Below are 13848 nucleotides of genomic sequence, written 5' to 3'. Positions count from 1 at the left end.
AAGTCATGAGGTTGCCACAGAGGAGAATACAATCATGCCATACAGGATGGCCATGGTCACAGTGCCTGCTCATCACAGTCCATGGCACCTGTGTTTCACTTAGTCTCTATACCTGTTGGACGGCTGACACCCTGGGCTGGGCCACCACATGCTGGGCTTGGGGTGCTGCTGAAGGAATGGCTGCAGAAGTAGTGGGAGTAGATGATACCTCTTTTGGCTTCTGGATTCTGAGAAATGATTAAAATATAGATTTTAAAACAGACCTGTCATTGTTTTTGAAAATTCTTTCAGAAAAGCTAGTAATGTCATCACTTGTTACAAGTTAGATGTACTGAAATTTTTTGTTCAACAGTATTCCACAAATGCTTACACTTCTTTAATATACACTTTTTAAAAATATTTTTATTTATTTATCTGAGAAAGAAGGAGAGAAAGTGCACAGGGAGGGTAAGAGAGAGAGTGAGAGGGAGAGGGAGAAGCAGACTTCCTGCTGAGCAGAGAGCTGCAAGACTCCATCCTAGGAGCCCAAGATCACAACCTGAGCCAAAGGCAGAAGCTTAACCAACTGAGCCACCCAGGTGCCCCTTTTTACTATACATGTTGATAGGTAATGTCAACAGGAAGATGTTAAGATGCCACTACTGTCCTTGAGTTAGTTGCCCTCAGCTGGGGACTTAAGAATAGTCATAACTAACGGAGATTCAAGCAAGACAATTACAGAAGATAATTACTTGAGATTTTTGTTGTCGTTGTATTTTCCTCTGTATTTTCCCTTACCCTTTCATTCCAAGATAAAGTCCAGGCTTCTGGCATTTTGGCGTGGCATAAAGCAGAAATAGCCTGAGTCAACAAGCTCAAGTTTACGCGAATTAAATTAAATTAAAAAGATTATTTGAAGGGCAAGAGAGCCAGGAAGTAGTCACAAGAAGACTGTGGAGGGGAGATTATTTTAGTTTTGCTGTGAAGAAGAGAGAGGTCTGAGGATCTTGTCAGAGAGCCTTACAAGAGGGAGAACCAGAGTTCAGAGGGGATGGCAACCCCTCTAATTAAAAGGCTCCCAGTCTTACTTAAGATATCAGTCCCCCAGCATGTCAGGAGGCAACAAAGCACTGGACTTGAAGGGACCTTGAGGTCTAGGAGATAAGACTCCCTCCCATATCCCATAGGGATAGATGACTGATGACAGGATGGGCTTCCCTTTTGTCCAGTTGTTACCTCCCTCTTCCTCAGCTCCTTTATCTCTAAAATGTGGAAATAATTCTTACTTCAAAGGTTTTTTTGTGAGGGTTAAAAAAGGTAATTCATGTAAGATGATTACAGCAGTGTTTAATATCAAACGCAATGTCCATGTCTATATATATATATCTATCATCTTTGTACAGCTGTGGAGGAGGAAAGGGATGGCCAATAATGAGTGATCAAGTTTTTTTCCCAGCCCAGAAGGGTGGGGTCTCAGAAACAGAATTATGTAATGATGCAGAGGCTGTCTGTGTCCCCAAAGCATCCATCTTCTTCTTCTACAATAATAGAATTCCTGATTTCTTTATATGGCTATTCTAAATAAAGACTGCATTTCTTGACCTTCATTAATCTAGGTATGGCCACATCACTACTCTCTAGTCATGGGATGTGAAGGATAGTGATGTATGTTGATCTAAGGGAAATGACCTTAAGAAGGGGGTGGGGAATGCCCTTCATTATTTGCAATCTGAGACTAAGATGAGGCTATCCCTTAGAATGAAATGAAGCTGGAAGCCACTGGAACCCAGTGAAATGTACAGCCATTCTACCAGCCAAATCCATATGTTTATGTGAGTGAGAAATAAATATCTCTCTTATTTACATTACTGTCATTTGGGGTGTGTATTACACAGAACTAAAGCTAAATCCTAACTACCAAAAGTAGATTTAAAGAAAATAATCAACCGAGATATTTCTTACTTATTCAAGTTTGTATATCAAAATTCCTACCCATGAGGCTTATAAACCATGTTATGAGAGACTTGAGGAAGAAGTTAGGAATGTGCGGTGGAGGAAGAGTTTATTAGAGAACTTGACTGTGTCTTAAAGGATACATAGTTTTCCAGGCAGAGGGGATAGGGCTTTCCTAGCAAAGTGAACGACTTGAACAAAGGGATGAACATAAACTATACATTGTTTGAATGAGACAGGAGCCATGTAGGGAACGTGAGGTTGCAGAAGGGAGGAGGAGGAAGCAGGAAAGCCTGGTTGATATTCTACTCAATCAGGTTTTGTATGTCATGTTAATTTTTTTTAATGTTGTTCATGTTGTGTTTGTTTGTTTGAGATTTTATTTACTTATTTGACACAGAGAGAGTGAATACAAGCAGGAGGAGCAGCAGGCAAAGGGAGAAGGAGAAGCAGGCTCCCTGCTGAGCAAAGAGCCCAGTGCAATATGGGTTCATCCGAAGACCCTCAGACCATGATCTGAGCTGAAGGCAGACATTTAACTGACTGAGCCATCCAGGCGCCCCTTGTGCTTGGTTTTTATTTTCCCATTGATAATACATTTTTTTTTAAGTTAGGGAAATGAGAGGATCAGAATTATCATTTAGAAAATGTCTGATTGTAGTTTGGAGGCCATGAGCGGGAGAAAAGAGCTGGAGCAACCATAAGGAGGTGGCTGGCATAAAGAGGCAGGAAAGAAGTAGGAATTGACCAAAAGCCACGAGAACAATAAGGAAGAGTTAAAAGAGAGAATTCATTTACTCTGGTTATGAACTTTCATATCTGTGAAAAAACTAAAAGCAAATTATTGTTTCTATTCCAAGGCAAGCATACACAAAGGTATTTTAAAGACTAAGATATGGGGTGCCTGGGTAGCTCAGTGGGTTAAAGCCTATGCCTTCAGCTCAGGTCATGATCCCAGGGTCCTGGGATAGAGCTCCACATCAGTCTCTTTGCTTGGCGGGAAGCCTGCTTCCCTTCCTCTCTCTCTGCCTGCCTCTCTGCCTACTTGTGATCTCTGTCTGTCAAATAAATAAATAAAATCTTTAAAAAAATAAAATTAAAAAAAAAAAAAAAGAAAAGACTAAGACATGATCTCTGCCCTGCAGGAGCTTTCCCTCTGTAGGGGAGGACAGAATTTGCAAACAAGTCAACAACTCTAACCAGTCTTCCAAATGTTGTTTCAGGTAATCTCAGAGAATGGAATTTGCATCCATTTCAGGTCCCATGCCTTCTGTCTATAGTTTCCTCTGCCCGAAAATGCTCTTTCCTTCCTTGTTTGGGGGTGTCCACCTACTGCTCTTTAAAGACTCAGCTCAAGGTCACCAACTCTGTGAAGCCTTTCCAGACCCTTCCTAACCAATAAAGAGACCTTTGTGCCAAGTCCAATACACCCTGCCCATGGTTATATCATTACACGTTATTACTTGCTTTCTATATGCTTGGTATACATCTCTTGCTATATTTGCTATGTATTTCCCTCTAGTAGACTGTGAACCTCTCAAAAGTAGGAAGCACTTTATTTTTCTTATTACACATTGTGTCTAATGAAGTGCCTGGTGTAGAGTAGGTGCTTAACTGATGGTTGGGAAAGTAAAGAATGGATACTAAATATAATAATAAATAAATAAATAACAAAACAGTACTAAGTATAATTGTCTAACAAAAAGGTTATGACTTACATCACTCACATATATAATTTAAGGTAACCAGGTTTTGTGTCTTTATGAATGCTAATATCTAGTCACAAAACATGAATTTTTTTGAAGCACTGGGCCATTGATATAGCATGATAATATAAGTATGATGACAGGTGATGCCTCATTTTTAAAATATTGGCAATATTAAAGTTCTTCTTCTAGGAAAGACTTAAAGCAAAAGAAGGAGAGTTCTCTAAAGCCACTCAATATTTACTTTTTGAGGTCAGACCCTGGAGCCACCCTTTTCAAGTTCTACTAAGCCAAATAGAAACTTTCTTAGGATCTGAGGATGCTAAAGCCATAAGATAGAAAATTAGAATTACCGATTCATCTCTTCCTTGTTAGGGTCCCCTTCTGAGTCAGAAGAAGAAACCCCTGGAAAAGTGAAAACAAGACATGAAATCTTAAAGACGATAATTTCTTAAACCAGTTCCTAGGCATTTGAAGACCTACAGAATTTCAGACCTAGATATGAACTCAGTGATTTCCTACACTAACACCTAATTTGACAGATGAGATACAGATCCTATGTAGTTGAAGAACTTGTTCAAGGTCACATGGCCAGTTAATGACAGAGTTCAAATTAACTGGCCTAAATATCAAATGTACTTATATATAAAACACCTGCTTATGCCTCTAACAGAGCCATTTTTGTAGACCTTTTATGCTGTCCATAAATCCTCTTGCTTTTGGCCTAATTAAATAAAAGGAGGGATTACATTGGATTCTGAACATTGTAGGTGTAGGTGGATGCTCTTCCGCCCAACCCTAATATTAACAAGTCATACTTCATCTTGGGAGTGGGGGTGTTTGAAGCCCTATTGCCACAAATTTTAAAAATCAGCAATCCAATCTCAGCACAGCTAGCAAAGCTTTGATCTCGGCTTTACTTCTCAAGATAGTGAATTCCAGGAAGATATAACTGAGCTAAATCTGGTGGTATTTATTATACTTAAAAAAATTTGCAGATAAAAATATACAACACATATCTATCATGCATTACTCATTATTATCATTATTCATGCATCTATTCAATAAATGTTTATCAAATATTCACTATATATTTGGTATTACATACGGTATTAAAGATATAAAAAGGAATGAGACAGTTCCAGCTTTATAATCTAGTTGGTGAATGAGCATTTATACCAAAATAATACAATATTTAAGTGCTAAAACCAAGGCATACATAAGGTATTATAGATGATAAAAGTGCTAAAGAATAGTTCTTTATTCTTTTCTATTGTCTATTCTCTGAAAAAACTCAGAGATGAGATAAAATGGAAAAAAAATTAGGTAAATATATAAGGAACATGAAATGATTTCTTCCATAAAGTTAGTCATATAAGTTTGGTGCTGATGTAAATGCCTGTCCAATTCTCCCAAATGGTCTCCCTGCTTCTACCCTTGACTCCTTGAGGTATATTCTTAATCAGGAGCCAGGGTGACCTCATTAAAAGCTGTCAGATTATGTCACACTTCTGCTCAGAATCCTCTACAGCTTCCCATCTCCCTTAGAGTAAAAGCCAGAGTCCTTACAATGACCTACAAAGACCAACATGATCTGTTTACCTGTCTCCTCCCCACTTTACCCCACCTTGAACTTCTGACTTCATCTGTTACTTTTTTCTTTGTTTCCTCCAACCAGGACACGTTGGTTCATCTCTATACCTAAACACAGGGTCACTCCCACCTCAGGGTCAGTGTACTACTGATTTCTCCATTTAGAGTAGTTTTCCCTTGAATATCATTGTGGCTCACTCCCTCCCTTCCTCCAGGTCTTCACTCATGTCACCTGGATAGTGAGGTCCTCCCTGACTACGCTATCTGTAGAATGACAGCCCCCATTCCCCTACCCACACACTCATGCATGTGTGCACTCAAGCAAATATGCACACATATGTGTATTTCCTATCCCTTTTTCTTGCTTTCTATTTCTTCGGTACTGTTACCTATACTGTGAGATACAGAAAACATATCTATTGGTCTCTGTCCCCAGTTCCCAGCACAGAGCTGCTAAAACTCTTATAATTTCCCAAGTCATGAGCATATCTTGTTCTAATATTTGTCTTCGAACCCCATAGAACTAAAACACTTATAAACTTCTAAGTGATAAGAGCACAAGAGCATCTTTTGTTCTAATGAAGTGACTCTGGTTGGCTCTAATGAAGTGACTCTGGTTGGCTCCAGAAAGACCAAGCCATGATTAGAAGCTTGGAATTTCCAGTCCCCCCCACCCCCAGCCTCCTAAGAGGGGAGAAAGGCAGGAAATGGAGACAGTAATTGATCATGCCTACATGAGGAAGCCTCCGTAAAATCCCAGTAGCATGGAAAGCTTCCAGGTTGGCAAATGCACCACTGCATTCACGTTGGGAGAGTGACACAACCCAATTCTACAGGTACAGAAGCTCGTGCACCCCAGACCACCTAAGACGTCACTCTATGTATCTCTTCATTTGGCTGTTCATCTGTATTCTTTATCATATCCTTTTCCCTGAGTTCTGTGAGCCACTCTAGCAAATTAATTGAACCCAAGGAGGGGGTTGTGGAAACCTCCAATTTGTAACTAAGTGAGACAGAAGTTGTGGGTTATCTGGGGGCCTAATACTTGTGATTGGCATCTGAAGTGAGGTAGGAGCCATCTTGTAGAACTAAACCTTTAGCTTGTTGGATCTAACACTATATCCAGGTAAGTGATGTTAGAACTGAGTTAAACTGTAGGACACCCAACCTCACATACCACACACAGGTTGGAATTGGTGATCAGAACCATTTCGTATACCTATCATATTATATATTTAATTTATTTATTTCACTTATTTTTTTCTCTCTCATCACAGTGCAAATTCCATCTGTTCATGATCTTTTGTCTGTTTGGCTCACTGCTATTATCCCCACTGCCTAGAAGAATGCATGGTATAGTAGTCCTTTGCTAAATATTTATTATAAATATGTCTTACCAATAAGGGCCATGCTGTAAGAGTATTTTGTTTTACCTTCTATATAAATCTCAGCAGAGGTTGAATCTGTCCCATAGATGTTAGAAGCAAAGCAGGAATAGCGTCCTGTGTCTTCTTCAAAGGCTTCAGCAATGGTCAATGAGTGCAGATTTCCTGCCTGGACAATATGAATGTCTGGGGAATTTTCAAGCTCCTTTCCTTCACAGTACCACCTGCAAAGAAGGGAATATTGCACATGACCAAAGTGTGAAAATTAATAACATAAACGCTCCAGATATTCCCTAAGAGGAAAACCGTGACAACTTAGAATCAGAACATTAAATGGTATAATTTGATTGTAACAATAAGGAGAGTTGGCTATATTCAAGCTACATTGACACTTTATTCAAGAAATTTGAGAAATGGCTCCTATCAAGAATGATACAACTGAGTGGGGTGCCTGGGATGCTCAGTTGGTTAAGTGCCCGACTCTTGGTTTGGCTCAGGTCATGATCTCAAGTTCGTGAGATCAAGCCCTGAGTCAGGTTCCATGCTCAACATGGAGTTTGTCCCTCTTGCTCTGTTCCTCCCTCTCCTCTTGTACTCTCGTTCTCTAAAATAAATAAATAAATAAAATCTTAAAAAAAAAAAAAAGAATGATACAACTAAAAGCATATGGATGAGAAAGACAACCACAAGGAACTAGATCTTTGCGGTGGAACTTGGCTTCTCCTAAAAAGATGTACAGCTTTCCATACTATGCATTTAGTAAGTACTCCTTTGGTTATCTGGAGATAATCTAAGGGATATTAAAAGTTCATGAGGTTGAGTGCAATCATTCCCTACTATGAAATTGCATCTGACCTACTAAATGAAAATTATTTTGTTGGGTTACTTGAGTCGTCAGACTAAGGAAGATGGGTCATATTCTTCAGTAGTGGCCCAACTTTGACAAAGAACCCAAGTATGTTTCCATAGGTTATGGTATTTTATTTTGATTCCACACACTTGAAGTTAGAAATTTTTATTATAGTTTTTTGGCCAAAAATTTATATAAAATAATACACATAATAATGTTTAGGGGTGCCTGGGTGGCTCAGCCAGTCAAGCATCCACCTCTTTATTTCGGCTTAGATCATGATCTCAGGGTTGTGAGATAGAATCTTGCAATGGGCTCCATGATCAGCCAGGAGCCTGCTGGAGATTCTTTCCCTTTCCATCTCCTTCTGCACCTCCCTGTTGCTCATACACATGTGTTGTCTCTCTCCATCTCTCTCTAATAAACAAATCTTTTAAAAAATAATGTTTAAAATGTGGAGGTGCATAATAAGAGAAAAAGACATCAAAACTGTACAAAAATGCAATTTCTCATATTACATGCTAACAAAACTCTAAAAGTTTGATGAGTGTCATCTACATTTAGTAGAAATGCAAAATGGTGCAACCCTTATGAAAGGAATATGGCAATATCTGCTGAAATTACAGGCAAGTTTATCTTTGGACCCAACAATCCCACTTGTGGGAATCTCTCACACAAATCCGCTTGCATGCATACAAAATGACAAATGTACATGCTACTCATTTAAATAGTGAAATATTAGAAAGAACTTGAGTGTCCAACACCAGGGGTCCTATGAAATAAACTATGGTACAGTCACATAGTGGAACACTCTGCAACTGTGGAAAGAGATTGAGAAAGATCACTATGCATCAATATGGAAAGAATCCCAAGATATATAGTTAAAATTTTAAGAGAAAGGTACAGGATAGTGAACTTGGAGTGTTTTTCTAAAATATGTGGGTTGTTAGGGATTGAATGATCTTTCCCCAAAGGATATGTTGAAGTCCTAAATGCAAGTATTTGGGAGTATGACCTTACTTGGAAGGAGGGTCTTTGCAAACACAATCAAGTTACAGTGAAATTACTAGGATGGGTCCTAATCCAGTATGAATGGGGTTCTTTAAGAAGAGGAAAACCCTATGTGAATACAGAGACACACAGAGGGAATGGCATGTGTTGGCAGAGGCAGGGATCTTCACAGAATCTGTTATCTGAAATCAGTTCACTTTGCTCTAGTGAGGGCCCCCACCACTGAATTGTAAAGTGTCCATGACAAGACATTATTCGTTTTTTTCTTCTTCAATGTAATCCCAATAACTACAACAGTGCCCTGACATGTGGTAGATACTCAGGAAATATGTGTTGCATGTGTTGAAAGACCAAATGAGGAAAGAATTGATAGTTAATATTTTGTAAGAATTTTGGTATTAAATTCACCAAATTCTATGCCAGTTTTTGATCTGTTGTGACAGTGCTATATGTAGCTACTGAACTGGGTTTGTAAATCCCCAAGGCATAAATCTCAATAAGACCCCAAGGAATTTACAGGGCACCTGGGTGGCTCAGTTGGCTAAGTGTCTGCCTTCAGCTCAGGCTATGATCTCAAGGACTTGGGATCAAGCCGTGCATTGGGCTCCCCGCTCAGTGGGACATCTGCTTGTCTCTCTTCCTTTGCCCCTCCCCTGCTCATGCTCTCTCTCCCTCTCTAAGATAAATAAATAAAACATTAAAAAGAAAAAGTCCCTGAGGAGCTTATATGAACAAACCCTCAGAGCATATGTAGTTCTAAATACAGTGAACATCCAGTCAAACATGATGTATTAAGCACATGTGTTTACCTTTACTTCCCTCCTGAAATGCCCCTAAAATGAGAATAAAGATATTTTTAAAAGGTATAAAAGTACAAGAACCAAAAGATTGAGAAGGGAGATGAGAGCAGTACTGAGATCTTGAAAACTTTTACAAGGTGGAAAGTAGATTGAGGAGCCAGGAGAGTCAAGAAATCTGAAAATCAAGGGTCTGTTTGTGGATGTCAATGAAAGAAGCCAATTTGTGCTGTACAACACTATAAGCTTCAGAACTTGGAGACACAAGTTTGGATGTAGAAACACGCTAATAACAGGGAAGAGAACTTAAAATAGGGTAGCCGATTTCAAGTTTGGGAAGTGCACATAGAGATCCCCACAGTGAGGGGCATCCTCTCTTCTGAAAGTTAGGGGATGCCCTGGGATGAAGACTGAGTTGCTGGCTGCATAAGCAGCTGCTCCATATTAGAACAAGGGGAAGAGGGTTCTGGGGAGATTCTCTAGAAAGAAACAAATGGGCCTGATGGCTCACCTGCATGAAACCAAATATTTAGGAAACACTTTACAAATGTATTGGAGAATTGAGACAAATTTGTGATAGGACCACAGAACTAAGCACATAAAGAGAGAGAGAGAGAAAACGCAGGCACAAGATGGTGGAGGAATAGGAGACCTAAATATCATCAGGTCCCAGGAGTTCAGCTAGATAGTTATCAAACCATTCTGAACACCTACAAACTCAACAGGAGATCGAAGAGAAGAAGAGCAGCAATTCTTGGAACAGAAAATTGACCACTTTCTAGAAGGTAGGATATGTGGAGAACTGAATCTGAGGCTATGCATGGGAAGAAAGACTGCTGGGGGAAGTGCTGGCTCCCAGCAAGCAGTAGGGCAGTGGAGGACAAAATCAGAACTTTTAGAAGTCTGCTCCACTGAGCAGTAGGGCAGTGGAGCACAAAATCAGAACTTTTAGAAGTCTGCTCCACTCCGCTGTCCTGAGTGAGGGACATCACTCCAGAGGCTAAGTGGGGGTTGTGAGTGTGGAGGGGTGGGGATGGTGGAGCCCTTGTGGTGTCGTCCCAGGACCCACGAGGTTACAAAAAGACCAGGGGTGTCTGAGGATGGTAGAGCTGCCAGGTATCAGATAGGGGAAGCTGGCCTCCGAGATGAAGCTGAGAAATGGGCTCTCAGCTCGGGGTTACCTTAAACCATGATCCAAGACACACTTGGACGCCTGCTCTTTGCAGGGACCCCACAAGTGGCAGATCCGGGGAGATCCTCTCCTTCCTCCTCTGGGAAGACTGGTGCAGAACTGCACTGCAGGAATCTCCTGGGTTTGGGGACTCCAAAAGTCAGTTGAATTTCTGCAGCCTCAGTGGGGCCTTTCTGGTCTTTTCTTCCACTTCTACAGAATTTCCTGCAGCAAATACTTCTTTGTCCTTGCTTTCCTCCACTCTGAGTTTGGATAAAAAATGAGCAGAGGATAATATTTGTCTCTTTAAAAAAAAAAAAAAAAAAGGAACCTAGAATCTTCAACTGAGCAGTCATTATGAAAATTGCTAATGGTGCCAAGGCCAAGGAAAGAGTTTCAGAAAATGACTGTGGGAAGAAGTGATAACCCCCAGAATGCAAAATCAGGGGAGTATTATCTGGTGCTTGAACAAGGAGCTCCACTTTACAACTGGTTTTTTTTAGGACTTGTGAGGAATGCAGCAACAGGAAATCCATCCACAAAGGATGCAGTGCCCTAACTTGTACTGCACCTGAATAGTTATGTGATAATTTACTGAAGAAATCTAGTGTACTTTAAATTTTTTTCATAAAAGTTTACATTGTATTGTAGGTTAACATTAAATGTTTTATAACAAAAATCTCCAAAAAAAAAAAAAAAAAATAGAAGAGAGATAGAAATGCTCAGTAACAGACCTGGTGAGCACAGAGAGCAGCTGGAGACAAGGGAGACAGGAATGATTGACGGCTTTTCCCTGAGGGTGCACTGAGGAGTGGGGCCCTGAGCTCTCAGCTCCTACAGGGTTGGAGATTAAGAGGCCGCCATTTTCATTCCCATTCTCCAAAGCTGTATGGAAAGCATTCAGGGAACAAAAGCTACCAAGAGCAAAACTGAGCAGATTACTTAGCCTGGCCCCCAGCAAGGGCAGTGCAAATCCTGCTCGGGCAAAGACATTTGAGAATCATAGCAACAGGCCCATTCCCCAGAAGATTAGGGAGAACATCCAGCCAATATCAAGTTCACTGATCAATGAAAACTGCAAAACTCCAGAGCTGGGGGAAAGCAACACCTAGAATTAATGGCTTTTCCCCCCGTGACTTTTTTAGTCTTTCAAAGTTAAGTTTTTTAAATTTTATTTTTTCTTATTCTATTTAAAAAAAATTTTCCACTTTCTTACCCTAATGTTTTTTTAACTATTCTATCTTTTCAATATCTTTTTAAACACCTTTTTAAATTTTCATTATTATAGTCATATTCTATTCCTTATTTAACCTTATTTTTTGTATACATAAAGGTTTTTCTCTCTTTAAAATTTTGGGATACAGTTTCTTCTAATAGATCGAAATGTACCCTAGTGCAGGGCTTTGTTCTAGTCTCCAGGCTGATCACATTCTTTCCTCTTTTTTTTTTTCTTTCTTCAGCCAACTTCCTATCTTATCAATTCCTTTTTTAGAATATTTTAAAATTTTCATCTTTACAGTCATATTCCATTCCCTCATCATGTTTACCTTTATTTCCATATGTGTGTGTGTGTGTGTTTCTTTTTTAAAAAATTTGGGAGGTAGTTTCTTCTAACAGACCAAAATACATCCCAAATCAAGTGTGTGGTTCTGTTCTATTCACCAGATATCTATATCTATATATAATTTTTTTTCTTTTTTCCTCCTTTCTTCTCCCCTGGTTTCAGGTCTCTTCCGATTTGGTTAGTGTATATTTTTCTTGGGTTGTTGCTACCCTTTTGTACTTTATTCTTTCATTCATCTATTCTTATCTGGATAAAATTACAAGGTGGAAAAACTCACCACAAAAAAAAAAGAGCAAGAGGTAGTACTGATGGCTAGGGACCTAATCAATACAGACATTAGTAAGATGTCAGAACTAGAGTTCAGAATGACAATTATCAAGGTGCTAGCTGGGCTTGAAAAAAGCATGGAAGATATAGAGAATCCTTTCTGGAGTAATAAAAGAACCAAAATCTAACTAAGTTGAAATTTAAAAATCTATTAATGAGATGCTATAAAAAAACGGAAGCTCTAACTGCCAGGATAAATGAGGAAGAAGAGAGAATTTGTGATATAGAAGACCAAATGATGGAGAATAAAGAAGCTGAGAAAAAGAGAGAAAGAAAACTACTGGACCACAAAGGGAGAATTTGAGAGATAAGTGATACCATAAGATGAAACAATATTAGAATAATTGGGATCCCAGAAGAAAAAGAAAGAGAGAGAGGGACAGAAGGTGCACTGGAATGAATTATAGCAGAGAATTTCCCTAATTTGGTGAAGGGAATAAGCATCAAAATCCAGGAGACACAGAGAGTCCCCCTCAAAACCAATAAAAATAGGTCCATACCCTTCCCTCTAAGAATAAAACTGACAAGTCTTAGTGACAAAGAGAAAATCCTGAAAGCAACTTGGGACAAGAGGTCTGTAACATAAAATGGTAGAAATATTAGATTGGCAGCAGACTTATCCACAGAGACCTGGCAGGCCAGAAAGGACTGACACGATATATTCAGAGACTAAATGAGGAAAATATGCAGCCAAGAATACTATATCCAGCTAGGCTGTCACTGAAAATAGAAGGGGAGATAAAAACAAAAACTAAAAGAATTTGCAAACACCAAATGAGCCCTACGGGAAATATTGAAAGGGGTCCGCTAAGCAAAGAGAGAGCCTAAAAGTAACAGACCAGAAAGGAACAAAGACAATATACAGTGACAACCACCTTACAGACAATACAATGGCACTAAATTCCTATCTTTCAATAGTTACCCTGAATGTAAATGGACTAAATGCCCCAATCAAAAGACACAGTGTATCAGAACGGTTAAAAATCAAGAACCATTGACATGCTGTCTGCAAGAAACTCATTTTAACCAACTGAGCCACCCAGGCACCCAATAAACTCATTTTAGACCCAAAGACACCTTTGGGGCACCTGGGGGCTCAGTGGGTTAAAGCTTCTGCCTTCGGCTCAGGTCGCAGTCTCAGGGTCCTGGGATTGAGTCCCACATCAGGCTCTCTCCTCAGCAGGGAGTCTGCTTCCCCCCTCTCTCTCTGACTGCCTCTCTGCCAGCTTGTGATCTCTCTCTCTCTGTCAAATAAATAAATAAAATCTTAAAAAAAAATAGACCCATAGACACCTCCAGATTTAAAGTCAGGGGGTGGAAAACCATTTACCCGCTAATGGACATCAAAAGAAAGCTGGGGTGGCAATTCTTATAACAGACAAATTACATTTTAAGCCAAAGACTATAATAAGAGATGAGGAAGGACACTATATTATACTTAAAGGGTCAGTTCAACAAGAAGATCTAACATTTTAAATATCTATTCCCCTAACATGGGAGCAGCCAATTACA

The 13848-nt window shown here is 39.5% G+C and overlaps 1 protein-coding gene across 1 annotated transcript in view; it reads right to left on the bottom strand.

Annotated features, from left to right (window-relative positions):
- MYPN (myopalladin) overlaps nucleotides 1-13848 on the bottom strand; it is an 85792-nt gene that overhangs the window by 52124 nt on the left and 19820 nt on the right. Inside the window, exons 2-4 of the mRNA XM_044236564.1 lie at nucleotides 6665-6840; nucleotides 3992-4043; nucleotides 113-227 (exon numbers count right to left, since the gene is read on the bottom strand). Coding sequence (XP_044092499.1) covers nucleotides 113-227; nucleotides 3992-4043; nucleotides 6665-6840 — 343 coding nt within the window. The remainder of the gene's footprint in view (nucleotides 1-112; nucleotides 228-3991; nucleotides 4044-6664; nucleotides 6841-13848) is intronic.

This window comes from Neovison vison, chromosome 2, assembly GCF_020171115.1.
Source record: "Neovison vison isolate M4711 chromosome 2, ASM_NN_V1, whole genome shotgun sequence".
In the NCBI taxonomy this organism is placed as follows: Eukaryota; Metazoa; Chordata; class Mammalia; order Carnivora; family Mustelidae; genus Neogale; species Neogale vison.
This window is presented reverse-complemented; position numbering and strand designations above follow the sequence as displayed.